General features: G+C 38.5%; 1 protein-coding gene across 1 annotated transcript in view; it reads right to left on the bottom strand.

The window, feature by feature from the left end:
• Positions 1-483: 483 nt before the first annotated feature.
• Positions 484-13,458, bottom strand: part of LOC139592852 (uncharacterized) — a 51,401-nt gene continuing 38,426 nt past the window's right edge. The window contains exons 2-3 of the mRNA XM_071437332.1: positions 9,070-9,963; positions 484-3,845 (exon numbers count right to left, since the gene is read on the bottom strand). Of these exons, the coding sequence (XP_071293433.1) occupies positions 9,576-9,963 (388 nt within the window). The 3' untranslated portion in view covers positions 484-3,845; positions 9,070-9,575. The remainder of the gene's footprint in view (positions 3,846-9,069; positions 9,964-13,458) is intronic.

Genomic DNA, 13,458 nt, shown 5'->3' with positions numbered 1-13,458 from the left:
CTGGGACAATTGATACTGGCAAGGTAGATGTGGCAGAACAGGTCTGACAGCAGTGCTTCCAATTTTTGCTTCTGTCAAATATGGCCAATGATAACAATGTAAACTTGCACCTTTATCCATCTGTTGGGCTTTACATAACACCTTTTGGTTTAGCTTTTTTCTTTCTGTTCAGTAGAAAGTGTGAGTCCTGATTTACTTGTTTACAAAACTTACACTTAAATCTTGGCTTGGGTAATCTGTTGATGAGAAATCCAAACTAAGAGAAACAGAGATGAATGTTCTGTGAAAAATAGAGCTTGTGCACCTGGATGAACTGCAGAGCCACAGGAAGTACTCTTGAATAAACATTTTCTTCTATGTTTCCTGTAAGTTATTTGTAGCTCTTGCCATCAGAAAGTTTGTACTGTTGATGAATGTTCAGCTTACCATGTTCTGCAGTACTTCTTGACATGAGTTTTTATCATTCTGACATGAGATATTATCTCCTGAGAAGTGAAAAGTTTAGAAGAAACTGGGTGCAGGCCATCTTGGAGATAAGCCACCCAAGAGAAATCAAAATTTGACCTAATTTTCCCTCTACTTAAAGAAACTTGTCTGAAAAAGGAAAAGAAATCACTGTCCCAGGGTCTATATTTTACCTTCCAGATTTTGCGGAAATATTCCCATACTGTGCAAAGGCAGCAGATAAAGCCTTGAAAAAGAATTGAATCTAAACCCTTGCATTGTGAAAATTTTAATCCACTTCTCCTGGGGCTTTAAAGATTACAACAACTCAGATAGTGGCATACAAAGTGTCAAACACATGAGATGAATCAAGCCAGGCCTAAGCTAGTAGGAATGTCTGAAGGTAGAGCTGAAACTTAGAGCTTTCACCCTTCTTTTGTAGACAACAAAAGCTGTGAATGGAAAAAAAATCCTTAAAGGTAGCACTTGTTTCAGGCAGCTTGGGCAGACAGAATTAGATGGTGACTGAAAACTTCCTAATGCCTTGTTCTGTGCTACTTTGCAGGGATTCTAAAATCATTTGTGTTGGACACACAGAACTAGTTACCAAGCAATTCACTGCCTGGAGGGTAACTTTATAGATTAAACTGATAGCTGGTTCAAAATAGCCATGGCAGATCAAGAGTATCCTAGGAAGGTTATTTGCCTTGTGGGGGCTCTGGCTCCATAGCCTTTATTTTACACTGCAGATAAAAGTCCAGGTAAACTCAAAATTATTAATTACATTTATCCCTTTATTCATTTCTATGTTTGAGCAAAACTCCTAAAAACTTTACTAACAAGAATAAATATTGTTCCACAAAAAAGCAAAGTGTTCATTCTGAACTGTGCAGCACATCTAAATGTACTTAAAGCAAAAGTGGTAATCAAAGGGATTACATCTTTAACTTGAGATCACATTCCTAGGTAACATGTCTTGCAAGTGTATCAGGCATTTCAAGGATTTTTCTTTATTTATTGTTTCACCGTGCTCTGTACTTTAAAATAGATGCAAGACTTTTTAAGAATAGGGCAGTAGGACTTTCAAGTCATTTCTAAAGTATTTCCATGTTACACAAAGTCAAAGGTGCAGGTGCACCTGAGATACACAACAGACAGATGTAGCAATTTAGACAAAGGCAGCAGCAGTCTTGCAGTCTTTTGAAACATGTTGTATTCCATGTATTTCTTAAACTGACCAGGTCACAAATAACACCCTGACACAACAAAAATGATAGGCAGAAATGAGCTTGTAGGGATAGCTGAAAAACTCTCAGTATTAATGTGTGTAAAGACCAACCTATCCATTTTAGTGAACTTGAAAGGATTTTAGGAACATGAGCTCAGCAGGGATGTTTGGTAAGTGCTGAGACTCTGTGATTCTACACATTAAATATTATTATTGTCCCTAAATTCCTTCCCATTCTTCTGAGTGGTCTCCTTTGAGCTTAGCATGTTTTGCAGCTGGAAGGAAACAGGCTGCTGAAAGGTTTGTATGTGAAGCAGCAGCCTTCCAGTGCAATATAATGATGTGAGGCAGAGCAAAGGAAGGGGAGTGAAACTCTACTTACAAGAAGCAGCAGGAGATTATAAATAAATCACAGGAGAGTGCTCTTTCAGAAGAGGTGAAACTTGCTGATGCTCTCAGAGATAAGGTTAAACTTGAGAACAGAAAAGTGTGACATTCTCTTGGATACAGTTCTGGGGAAATCAGCCTGAATTAAACAGCTCATACTGCTGGCTCCTTGCTTGACAACCTCAGTCTCATTTTCCAAAAATATGATGCCTTTGGCTTTGATACCTTGCAGGTGCCTGGATTCATGGAAAATCACACTGCTGCTGTTCAGTCCATAACTTATCAATTTTTCCCATTTTGTCTTTAAATGATGCCCATTGCAGTTTAAGAAAGAAGGCTGGAGTTTAGCCAGTGAAGAGGTGAACTGGGGCACAGAAATGAGGGTGCAGCTCTCACCTTCACTACAGCTTTGCCATCCTTAACGGCTTCCTAGTTGTTAAATAAGCTGCTGTTTTCCTTGAACTCCTTGTGACTTTTATCCCTGCTGTGACTTCCAGCCTCTTGAGGAAGGTAATGTTGGCTGGACATTTGGGCTGGTAGGAACCCAAGAATAGCATCAAGAATGCTACTTTATGGAACTCTAACTTTACTTTCCTCACTCTAAAGAGGTATCACTTTGTGGTGCTTCATCTTTCAGCTGAAGTGAGTGAGGTTTACCCCATGCTGATCCAAGTAATATGTATTTATGGGAAGCTTTAATACAAAGAAAAATAGTTACAAACCATTCTTTTACAATACTGCAGCTCATTTTATTGCAAGGCCTGTTGGAGGCAGTGTGTGTAAATTCCTCATGGTACTGTGAAAACAAATATAAGCTAGTCTAAGTCTTTGAAATGTATCTGGTTTATGTTACCCTTAAAAAAACCTCTCCACTAGGCTGTTTGATTTAAGAACAACAGAAATAAATCAGGGTTTTTCCTGGTACTAGCTGGAAAATCATCTCACTGAATGTGTTTTTTTCACAGCTGGGAATCTGCTGGCCACTTGTATTTTTCATTGTGCAGACTGCTGGTAGTCAAATAATAATCACTGGGATACCTACATTAATTATTTACAAAAATACTTTTAAAAATCTACTTTAAATATATATATATAAAAGAATTCAGTTTTCAATGAAATTGAACTAAAAGTAGACAGCTAGATCTGAGAGGTCTCCATGAGCTACTGGAAAGCACTTCTTGATTTATAGTCAGAGCTTGGAAAGCCAGATGAATTCTGTAGAATGTTTATATAAAAGCATTACTCTCCATAACTTCCTCTAACTGGACTGTCCTTTCATTTTTATCTTTTTCCATCAACTCATTTAGACTGACTCATTGCACCTAAAAATAGTTTAGATTTACTTTATCTTTTTATACTCAGAATAACACCACAAAATGGATCATGCCAACATGCAGTTATCTGAGGAAACCAACTCTGTTATTTCAGCTCATTCCTTTTGGAGTATGGAAATCACTGAACCACATATTAAGTTGGTATAAATTTAAATAACCATGAAAGTCAAGGGAGGTATGTGCAAGGATCTGATCCCCACTTAAAAATTTAACAAAGATTACTGTCTAGGCCCTGGAGAATGTCTCACCTTTAGACATCCTTTTAGAAACAGCATGACTGCAGTGCTTTTAATGGAATCATCCCAGATCTCAGTTGGTGTTACTTCAAATAAATCCAGGCTTCTTGAATTTTAATTCTTTTGCAATTTTTTTCCATGTAGCAGGAGGTACAGGTAGCTTTACACCACAGGAGCCAAAGGAGGAACTCTCTGAATAGCAAGTTCTTACCCTGTCTGGGACAAATCACAAAACAGAAAGAAACTCAAATGTAGTTCATTATTCTGTGCCCTGCAATGTGGTTTTTTGTTTGTTTGGGGCTTTTTTTTTTTAAGAGAAAAAACCCAAACCAAAACACCAAATCAACAACAACAACAAAAAAAAAAAAAAAAAAAAAAAAAAAAAGGCAAAAGTGGGACTATACTTGCACACCAGAGAGCTGGTATGAACTTGAACAGTAAGGCTGGTACACATTTGTTTACACATTTTCAGACAGCACAAACCCCAAAAAATATTAAAAAGCACTTAATCCAAGGGAGAACAGCATAGATATAATTTACCTGTTTTTTATCTATCAGAAAACAGATTTTTGCCTCAAGCTGTAAATCATTAAGGTCTCTAACTTTCAACCAGTGCATCACAGATTGGCTTTCTGGTTGATAAAAATCATCCTAATATGCCCCAGCACTGTTTTCTTTCAAGAGAGCTTACAGAGAGCCAGCTGTCTGAGCTGCTTGTGTTGCTATGTAAGATTTGTGCACAAGTGTTTCTCTGGGAGTTTTGTTTTGGTTCTGTCATTTAATATTCATGACAATCACCATTAACCTGCCAGCTGAACTGCCTTAGCATCCTGCCTCCAGACAAAGCCAAAAGTTTACTCAGCCCACACAGCTGCTGGCAGCCTCCATTTCCACATTACTGGCTATTTTGGCTTGCATTTCTTATATTTAAACTAACAGGATAAATAAAAAAACAAACCAGAAGAACTACTTAGGGAAAAGATAAAGCAAGAGCATGTTCAGTACTCCTAGTTAGTGATGACATGGTTAAGCAATTATTCTGATTATTCCAGCCAATACACCAAGGTTTTGGGAAAGCTGACAATTCAGATGTGTCCATTAATAATAAAATGTGATGGGGTAAAAGGGGAGGGGAGAAATCCTTGCTTTTAAGCAGCATGGAATAAACTGTACCACCTTAAAATTACTCACAGCCCACTGCATATCTGTCAAAACAATATATAAATATTGGGAGTAGTAAATCATTTCAGTGTCACTAAGAAGAAATATATTCATGCTAAAAGCAAATTCTGTAATTATGTTATTATTCTAATGTACATATTTTTGCATCAAGAATGTCAGAATAATCCAATGATGATTAACACTCTAGACAATTCAATTACACAGTTTGGAGAAGTCCAAGGGTTGCTAAGTTTCCCAGTCAGGCAGAACAAAATAAACAGTAGGACTCCATCCTGCCAGTGTGGGGCAAACTGCAAAGCTCTTGGAGAATCAAGAAAACAAAAGAGTGACATGAGGAGGAGGGAGAAACCAGTGATAAAAAGAGAGTAAGAGGAGAGAAGGACCCCCACAATCAAGGGAGAGAGAGGTAATGGAAATTTTGATGTTGACAGCCACAGCAGAGCAAGAGAAGTCCAGAGCCAGCCTCACTGTGTGGCTGGTGCCTGCTAGAACCAGCAGGAATTATTTCAGACCAGTGAAGTGGGGAAAGAAGAAACACATGCTATAGAGTGAGCTGTTGGGAATGAAGTATTATTTTATATTGTACATAGTGATTAGGAGAAATAGATATTGGATTATATTTCTCCCCTTAAGTTCCTGTGATGTTTTTTGTTCAGCTGCAGTTGGATAGACAGAAGGAGGGAGGGAGACGCTTACTTGCTGCCTTGAAGGAGGAAAAATGTTTTTCCTTATTTTACTCTACACCCTGCAAGAGAGAATCAGGGATGGATTTGCTAAAAAACAGCAGTTGAAGGAATTAAAAGTTCACTCTTCAATCAAGAGTACAACATCATCTTTGCTAGGGAAGCATACATTTATTTTCTAGAGGGAGCCAGTCCCCCAGGGGTGCTAACAGCAACAATGTTCTTCCTGAGTTACCTTTCAAAAAGAAAGGTTTCTATAAAAGGTCCTACATAAAACTTCTGATACCAGACTTCTGAAACTTACCACAACTTTATGAATGTTTCTTCCCCACCAACAAAGAATTTAGGAAACATGAGGAATGTGAAATCCAAATATCTAACATGATGAACAGCTGTCCACACATAAAATGAAATTACCAGAACATGGAACAGTAAAGAAGAATAGAGCAAGGCTCTTCATTTGTATCTAATGGGCATCCCAATATTGTGAACTAAATCACAATTCACCAGCCCTTCCTGGCTGGAACCAGCTCAGCCCTCACAGGGACAGCCCCAGTAGCTGTCACCAGCCTCTTCCCATGCAATAACCAGCACTGCTCAGTCTTGTTTCAGCCTCCTGCTGCCTCTGTAAAACCAGCTCTGCTGCCTTCAGGCTACTTTAAGGCTCTGCCAGCAGAAAGCCCATCAGGACTCAAAGCCTGAAAAAACAGGAAGAGCCAATTTCTAGCACATCTTGTCATAGTGCACATCCTTTCCCAAGCATGATTCTGTGAGCTGTGTAATGATGATGAGGTTTTCCTGCACCTTTGAGGAGAGGAAAGAGCTCTTATTCCAAGTATAACCATTATGAGGCATATACATATCATCCTGTTCATGCAGAAAACAATGATTTTATATTTTTAGTAAAAGTTATCAATTAAATGTCTTAACATCAGGAGGTGCAAAAGAAAGAAGCATCTTCTACCACATACCAAATAGCAAATCAATACATGAAAAAAAAATATTTCTCAGACTTCTTTCTGGAAGCCACTTTCTCTTCTTCAAACCCAGCCCTAACTATGGCTTTATGACAATGTGGCATAGCTGTTTCATTTCCAAAAAGCCAGTGTGTTCTCATTAGACTGCTTCTGATCTGCCTATGGCCACAAGCTACACTTAACATTGTTTATTTTCTGTAATTTGTGAGATTGTGTTTCACCCTCAAGTACATTTCATATAAGTATTGCTCTACCCACTGTTGATTCAAAGCAGCTAAAGGAAGTAGGAACAGGACAGCACAGTAATAGGCAACAGGCCTGGAGAGAAAGTTTAGAGAAGACGGCAGTTCAGAGAGGAGCTGTTTCTGTGTAAGGAGAAATCACCTACAGGCAATTTTCCTTGTTTCTAGGAGCCTATTAACTTTGATATTTATGAAACTCTTAAGCTGCCCCTTTGGAAACAATCATAGCAAATGCTCCTCCAGATGGTTATGAAGCATTTCTTTTTTCTTTAGAAGTAATGAAAAAAAATTAAGAAATGTATTCTTGTAAATATACCATCAAGGCAGCTAAAAGAGCATTGACAGTTTGCTTCACATTTCAGTCCACATTTTTCAGGAACTCCCTACCAGGAAACTTTATTAAATGCAATAGTAAATTTAATTTAGAAAGAGTGCTGTTTTCACTGCATTTTTTCCCCCAAATGTTTTCCTAGATGGATGCTTTCATAGCAGGACTTTTTTGTTTGCTTGCTTTGTTTCTATGCTACTTGAAATCATAAACCAATTTTCAACTAGTGTACATCAACAGAAACACAGAGCTCCAACTGAGCTATGCTGAATTTCACTATTTTGGAATCCAGTTCCCCCTCTTTTCCCCAGACCACAGCAACCTCCTATATATTATCAGCTTTCATGTTTTCTATGCTGCTCAAAAATCTACATATTTTACCTTATTTAAAGCACCACAAAAGTACCTCTCTGATTATGAACACAAATACACATCCACTTTTCTTCCATAATTCTAGACTTAAATGGACACTTGCTTCTGGTTTAAAAAAAACACTTTGGCACTTCAGAGCTCTGTACTTCACTGTACATCTGTGTACATTATTATCCCTTTCCTTCATTTCTCCTTTTGAAGAATATTAAGACATCCACACTACTGGGAGTTTTGACAAGTATTGCAAGATACAGATGAGATAACTACTTATGAACCTGAAGCAATTGCTAAATCTAGCTAAAAGCTATAGAAATAAGCCATATATTTTGATGGTGCATATTCTTGGTTTTGCAGGGGAAAAAACCAAACATCCCCCCCCCCAAAATTCAAAGTAAATATAATTTTCTAATTTCATGCTAATTTACATAATTAAATAGCTCTCCAGGGGTTTCACTGCCAGTCTAAGATAACAACCATGCATTTTGGCTCTTGCACAGAATAACTACTTCTGATTATTGTTTTTATGCATAGTCAGGATTAGGCAAACATCTTTCTCAATACAACCCTGGAAAAGCTAAAATCCAGAAGGACTAAGGGCTTTTAAATATTCAGTATAGCAAAATGCAGATTTGTCTGCCCCAGACTTTAAGAACATGGTAATAAGCACCTCCCCAGTTTAATGCTTAGTTTAGACTGCTAAACAACACTTCTGATATTCCTTAAATTTCACTGTCTGAGATAAGAGAGACCAAAATGTCTTTTCCTGCCTGTTTTCCTGAATGGCCTCAGAGAAATCCAGCAGAAATGGGAGTGGAATGAAACCAGTTTGTAGTCCTAGAGAAGAAAATGTGTTTGAAATATAGCTGAAGATGCAGACAAATAGGTATTTGCCTCCCAAGCACCAACCACTAGACAAACAAATAAAAAAACCATCTGAGCCATGTGGATGCAAACACAAAAGTGTGTGTATGTAACTTTAGCAAAACTGTGTGGCCCAGTCAGGAATGTTACAAAAGTAGGTAAGAAAACACCCCAAACCAGTGAAACACTTTGTAGAATGATCCTGAATTACCACAAAAAGAGAAATAGAGCAAGGATTTTCTGAGTGCAGCCCCGATTGAAGAGAGAGGCTTGGGCTACTGCCAAAAGAGCTGTTTCCTATTGTCTTTTTTCCTGCTACATTCAGGAAAACAGGACCTCAGCTTAATCCTACTTTGATTACAAAGAATGTACACAAAGATAGATCACTTTGTATAAACATTTCTGACATAAATAAACTAGAGGAGATCAAATATTGGCCAACCACTAAAGTCACAAGTTATGTAACTCCTTTCATATATACTGAGAAAAAATACACAGGGGAAAAAAAATCCATCAAAATCCTGAAATATATCAGACTTTTAGCATTCAGAATTTGTAATCTAAGTTGGTTTTTAACTTAAAGAATTGAACATATAATATGAATATAAGGAAACATACACTTCACAATATACAGGTGAAACTTTCTGAAAATTGTGTGGAGCTTTGAGGAATGCAAAAAATGATCTAGTTATCACATTACCTTGAAACTTTGAGCTCTCTATTACATTCCAGCCTATCCCCAAATTCCCATATGAGCCTTGCTAGATCACTGAAACACAAATTCCCTGCACTCACCTTCATGGTCCTTCTGAAAGCACTGTCTGAGGCACCTCCCTGTGTTCCCATCCCTGAGAGCTCTGTGCTGGGCAGCAGAGCAGAACCCTTTGGTTCTCAGCCTGAGGTTCTCTGCCTCCACAGAGCTTCTCAAGAGTTTTGCTGCATTCGTGTATTTTTGATGCCTCAAACAAACAAGGGCTGATAATTTCCATTGCCTTTCCAACACAGCAGCTGAGCAACACAAAGAGCCTGATCCTGCACCCTTGACTCACACAGGTAACCAAAATTCCCTCCTAATGCCCACTTTTTCAGAGCAGGATTTCATTGGAAGTTCTGAAGGTATCTCTCAATTGTTTCAGAACAGAGAAAGCAGAGAGTGCAGACTCTTCCAGAAAGGGGAAATCCAGTTCTTGTTTATATATGAAGGTGCTCCCAGCTAAACTGATCTGGGCCAGAACCCCCTGGCATGAAAAAAGAACATTTACCTGGAGAATTTCTTCTATCCAGCCTAACAGAGAACTTGCTTACATATGGTAACTGTTGAGAAAGGCATTATAAATTCTAACTTGTTTTTTCAAATAGTCTTCAGTTATTGGCAGCAGGTTTAGTAGAGTGGCACAGAGCACAGCTGAGAAGAAGGGGGTGGGGAAAAAGTGCTCTTGTAATGGAAGAAAACCGCATTTCTCATCTGTCACTGTTGCTGACACCTCACCATCCCTTGTGCAGGAGAGCTGAGCAAGAGGGACATCCACACTGCCCTGTTTGTCTCTCCCAGCTGCAGGTTCGTCCCTCTGGAAGGCGCTCCTTGTGCAGGAAAGCGGAGCAAGAGGGACATCCAGCGGCTGCTCCATGTGTGCACTTCTGAACAGACCTGGAGACCAACTCCGCCGCCTTCTGAGCCAGTCCGTGACCCTGCGTGCACAAGAAAACATCTGTGAACCAACTACCAGACATACAGAAACAGAGGAAAAAAGTATTCCAGTGGCTGAAGCGCTACTTTAATCTCTGCTGTGCATTTTTCATGCAACCTACAGACTTTCTCACTGTGTTCCCAAAGTCCCATCCCTGGTTCTCCCTTTTTCTTCATTATTTTGTTTCTGAACTCCAGATGTGAATTGGGATAGGTCTATTAACTTCCATGAAGCTACAATGTTCTGTGCCAACCCAGGATCTCATTCCAGTGCTTTGCCCATTCAGACATGTATTTTTTACTCTATTCAAATATTTTCTTTAACCTTAACTCTATTTGTACCACTTATCTTTATCAGCATAGTAAATAGAGCTCCCAGTTAATACTGATAAAAATTCCAGAGAATTGGTTGTAAATCCTAGTATTAAGTGGTTTGATCTTCATGTAAGAGCAAGGAGAAACAAATTATTAACTTTACTAGTAGAAATACAGTATTTGTCATTAAAAATTCCATGTCTTCCCTGCCATATCTAAACTATTTCTTGTCCATAAAAATATATCTTATTTGGAAATCTAAACCACCACAAAAGTGCTTATAAACTCAAAAATCTGAAGACAAGATGAAGAAAAAAAAGGGAAATAGAGTTACATTTTTTTAGTAAATTTTAGCAATATTAATTTAGAAGTAATTTATTTGGAAAAATCAACTTTGTCACTGCTACATGTTAAGTCATTATTTTTTTAAAAAGCTTGACCCTTACAAACTTGAAATATCTATATGAAAAGAGTAGGAAATGGGTTAGGTCTTCCATATTTAGAGAAGAATTAAAGGCAGGCAATTGCTGACTTCATTGACAATAATCTAGTATGTGGAGTTAGGAATACAGTTAAGGGATGTGTTTAAAGAGCTTTTAAAGAGAGAAGTGCATCAGTCAATGGGGTAAAACCAGATAATATGACAGAATGAGCCAAAATTATCAGTATATGCTGCTTATGAAAAAAACTGACATACCTAATAATTATTAGTAATTAATAGCAGAGAAAAGTCAATGCTGAAACCAGGACTGCTGATCTCTTTCTGTCTCCTTTTCTCTCTTTAATTAATCTCTTCCTTCCTGTCTTCCTTTTCACCCCAGCCCTTTATCCCAAACCCACACCATGTGCTTATCCAGTAGGTCAGGGACCAACAGACCAATTTCCCTGCCAAGTCTGCAATTCACTAATAAAGCTTTCTGGTTGTTTGCAGACCCTCTCACTTTTGTCATTCCTTTTGCCCACGAGCATTTATGAATCTTGGTGCTTCCTTACTCTTAAGGGTGGGGCACCACACTTAAGTGTATTGAAGAAGAGTGTATTGAAGTCTGTGGTATATTCAGGGTCCCCTGGATGAAGGGAGGAATGATGAATCTGACTCCATTTTCTTGGAAGGCTAATTTCTTATTTTATGCTACTATATTATATTAAAGAATGCTATACTATGCTATACTAAAGAATAGAGAAAGGTTACAGACAGAAGGGTAAAAGATAGTAAAGAAAAACTCATTACTCTCTCCAGAGCCTTGACACAGCCTGACAGTGATTGGTCATTAAGTAAAAACAATTCACATGTTGGATAAACAATCTCCAACCACATCCCAGAGCAGCAAAACAGAGGAGAAGCAAATGAGATAATATTGTTTTCCTTTTCTCTGAGGCTTCTCAGCTTCCCAGGAGAGAAATCCTGGGTAAGGGCATTTTTCAGAAAATATGAGGTGACAGAAGTCCAAGCAACTCTTCAGTGGCCCAAACCCTGGATGTCAGGGGCTGTCCCAGGCCAAGCGAGCCAGCCCTGCAGGCAGCAGCTCTCTGCTGGGGCACAGGCACAGAAGGATGTGCTTTGTCTGGGCAGCCACAGCCATGGCATTCATGCCATTTCCTCCACAGCAAATCCATCATGGATGATTTTATAGCAACACTTTGCAACACACTGAGCTCCAGCCCATTTACATAAATCTGCCACCCCTCCAATCAGCTTTGATGAGTGCTAAATTTGCTGCCCAGTTGTTACACTCAAATGAACCAAAGTTGTCCATCTGCTGAGTCCTGAACTGCCTCTGAAAAGAGAGACAAAGCCAGAGACACCTCATCTGTCTTTACTCATGAAAATCATTAAGTCTTCCCTAATTGCTGTACTCTGGAGATATAAAGTCCCTCAGATTACTGCTCTGTTGCAGAAAAAACTGGCTGGAAACAATACTTATGAACTTCTTTATTTCTATACTTACTCCTTTGGAGGAGTGCAGAAAAAAGCATGTGTATTTTCTTCTATAAGAAGAGTTATTAATTATCAGGAGGGTACTTGAATTTTCATCTGTACATCACTACAGCTGAATGGATACCAGACAGTAATGAAATTATTATTACCTTCTAGTTATTGCAAAAGATTTTTTTAATTTAAAGGTTAAATCAACAATGGATTAATAATCAATTATTTAATCACTTGGGTCTAAACAAACTGAAAAACATATTCTTATATGCTTAAATGGAAAGTAAATATTTTCCCTAGTTTTTTTTTTGCTTTCCAGTAAGAATTTACCGAAAAACTTCAAAATGGTGATCTATATTTGGCATGAGGTCACACTGATTTTGTACAAGAATTTAAAAAAATACAACTGCTGAGATAGGATTCTCTGAAAGAACTTGGGTCCTATTCTATTGGGAAATGTACTACTGGTTTTTACACCAGATAATCTTTGCACTGAGGACCTTGTTTCAATCAAACACTGTGATAAAGTAGCTGTTATTGTCACTCCATTCTCCATACAGAAAATGGCAGGAAAAAAGCTACATCCAAAGTTTCATCAACACTTTACAGCTGAAACAGAGCAATAACTCAGATCCCTTGACCTAATGTTTTGTACTTTTCCAACAAATTTTCCTCCATTTGACTTCAAGAAACAACAAAATGATTGCTGAGACAGCCAGCTAAACCTGAAATTGAATTATTTTAGCAATATTTTGGTTGAGTCCCATTCATCCTCCTAGGGCTGCTGAGAGGATAGCTTGGATAGTTAGGAGCATAGGGTTTAGTAATGTCCTAGTACTTGTTTATCACAAATAAACCTGAAACTGAATTTTTTTAGCCAAGTCCAAGTTCAAATCAGCTTTGTTACAAACCTCCTCTGTTAAGAACTTATCATAGAATCATAAAATGGTTTGGGATGGGACCTTTGAGATCATCTAATGTCAAATCCCCTGTCCCAGGCAGGGATGCTGCCCTGCTTGCTCGCAGCCCCATCCAACCTGGCCTTTAACACTTCAGGGATGGAACATCCACAGCTTCTCTGGGCAACCTGTCCCAGTGCCTCACTAAAGAACTTTATCCTAATATCTATTCTAAGTCCCTCCTGTGTCAGTATAACATTGTTCATCCTTGCCCGAGTAAAAAGTTGCTCTCCCTGTTTTGTACTGGCTCCCTCTAAGCTCCTGAGGGCACAATGAGATTTCCCTGGAGCCTT

Source organism: Agelaius tricolor, unplaced genomic scaffold (genome assembly GCF_023055355.1).
Source record: "Agelaius tricolor isolate 1412-34295 unplaced genomic scaffold, bAgeTri1.0.p SCAF_1, whole genome shotgun sequence".
Classification (NCBI taxonomy): domain Eukaryota; kingdom Metazoa; phylum Chordata; class Aves; order Passeriformes; family Icteridae; genus Agelaius; species Agelaius tricolor.
This window is presented reverse-complemented; position numbering and strand designations above follow the sequence as displayed.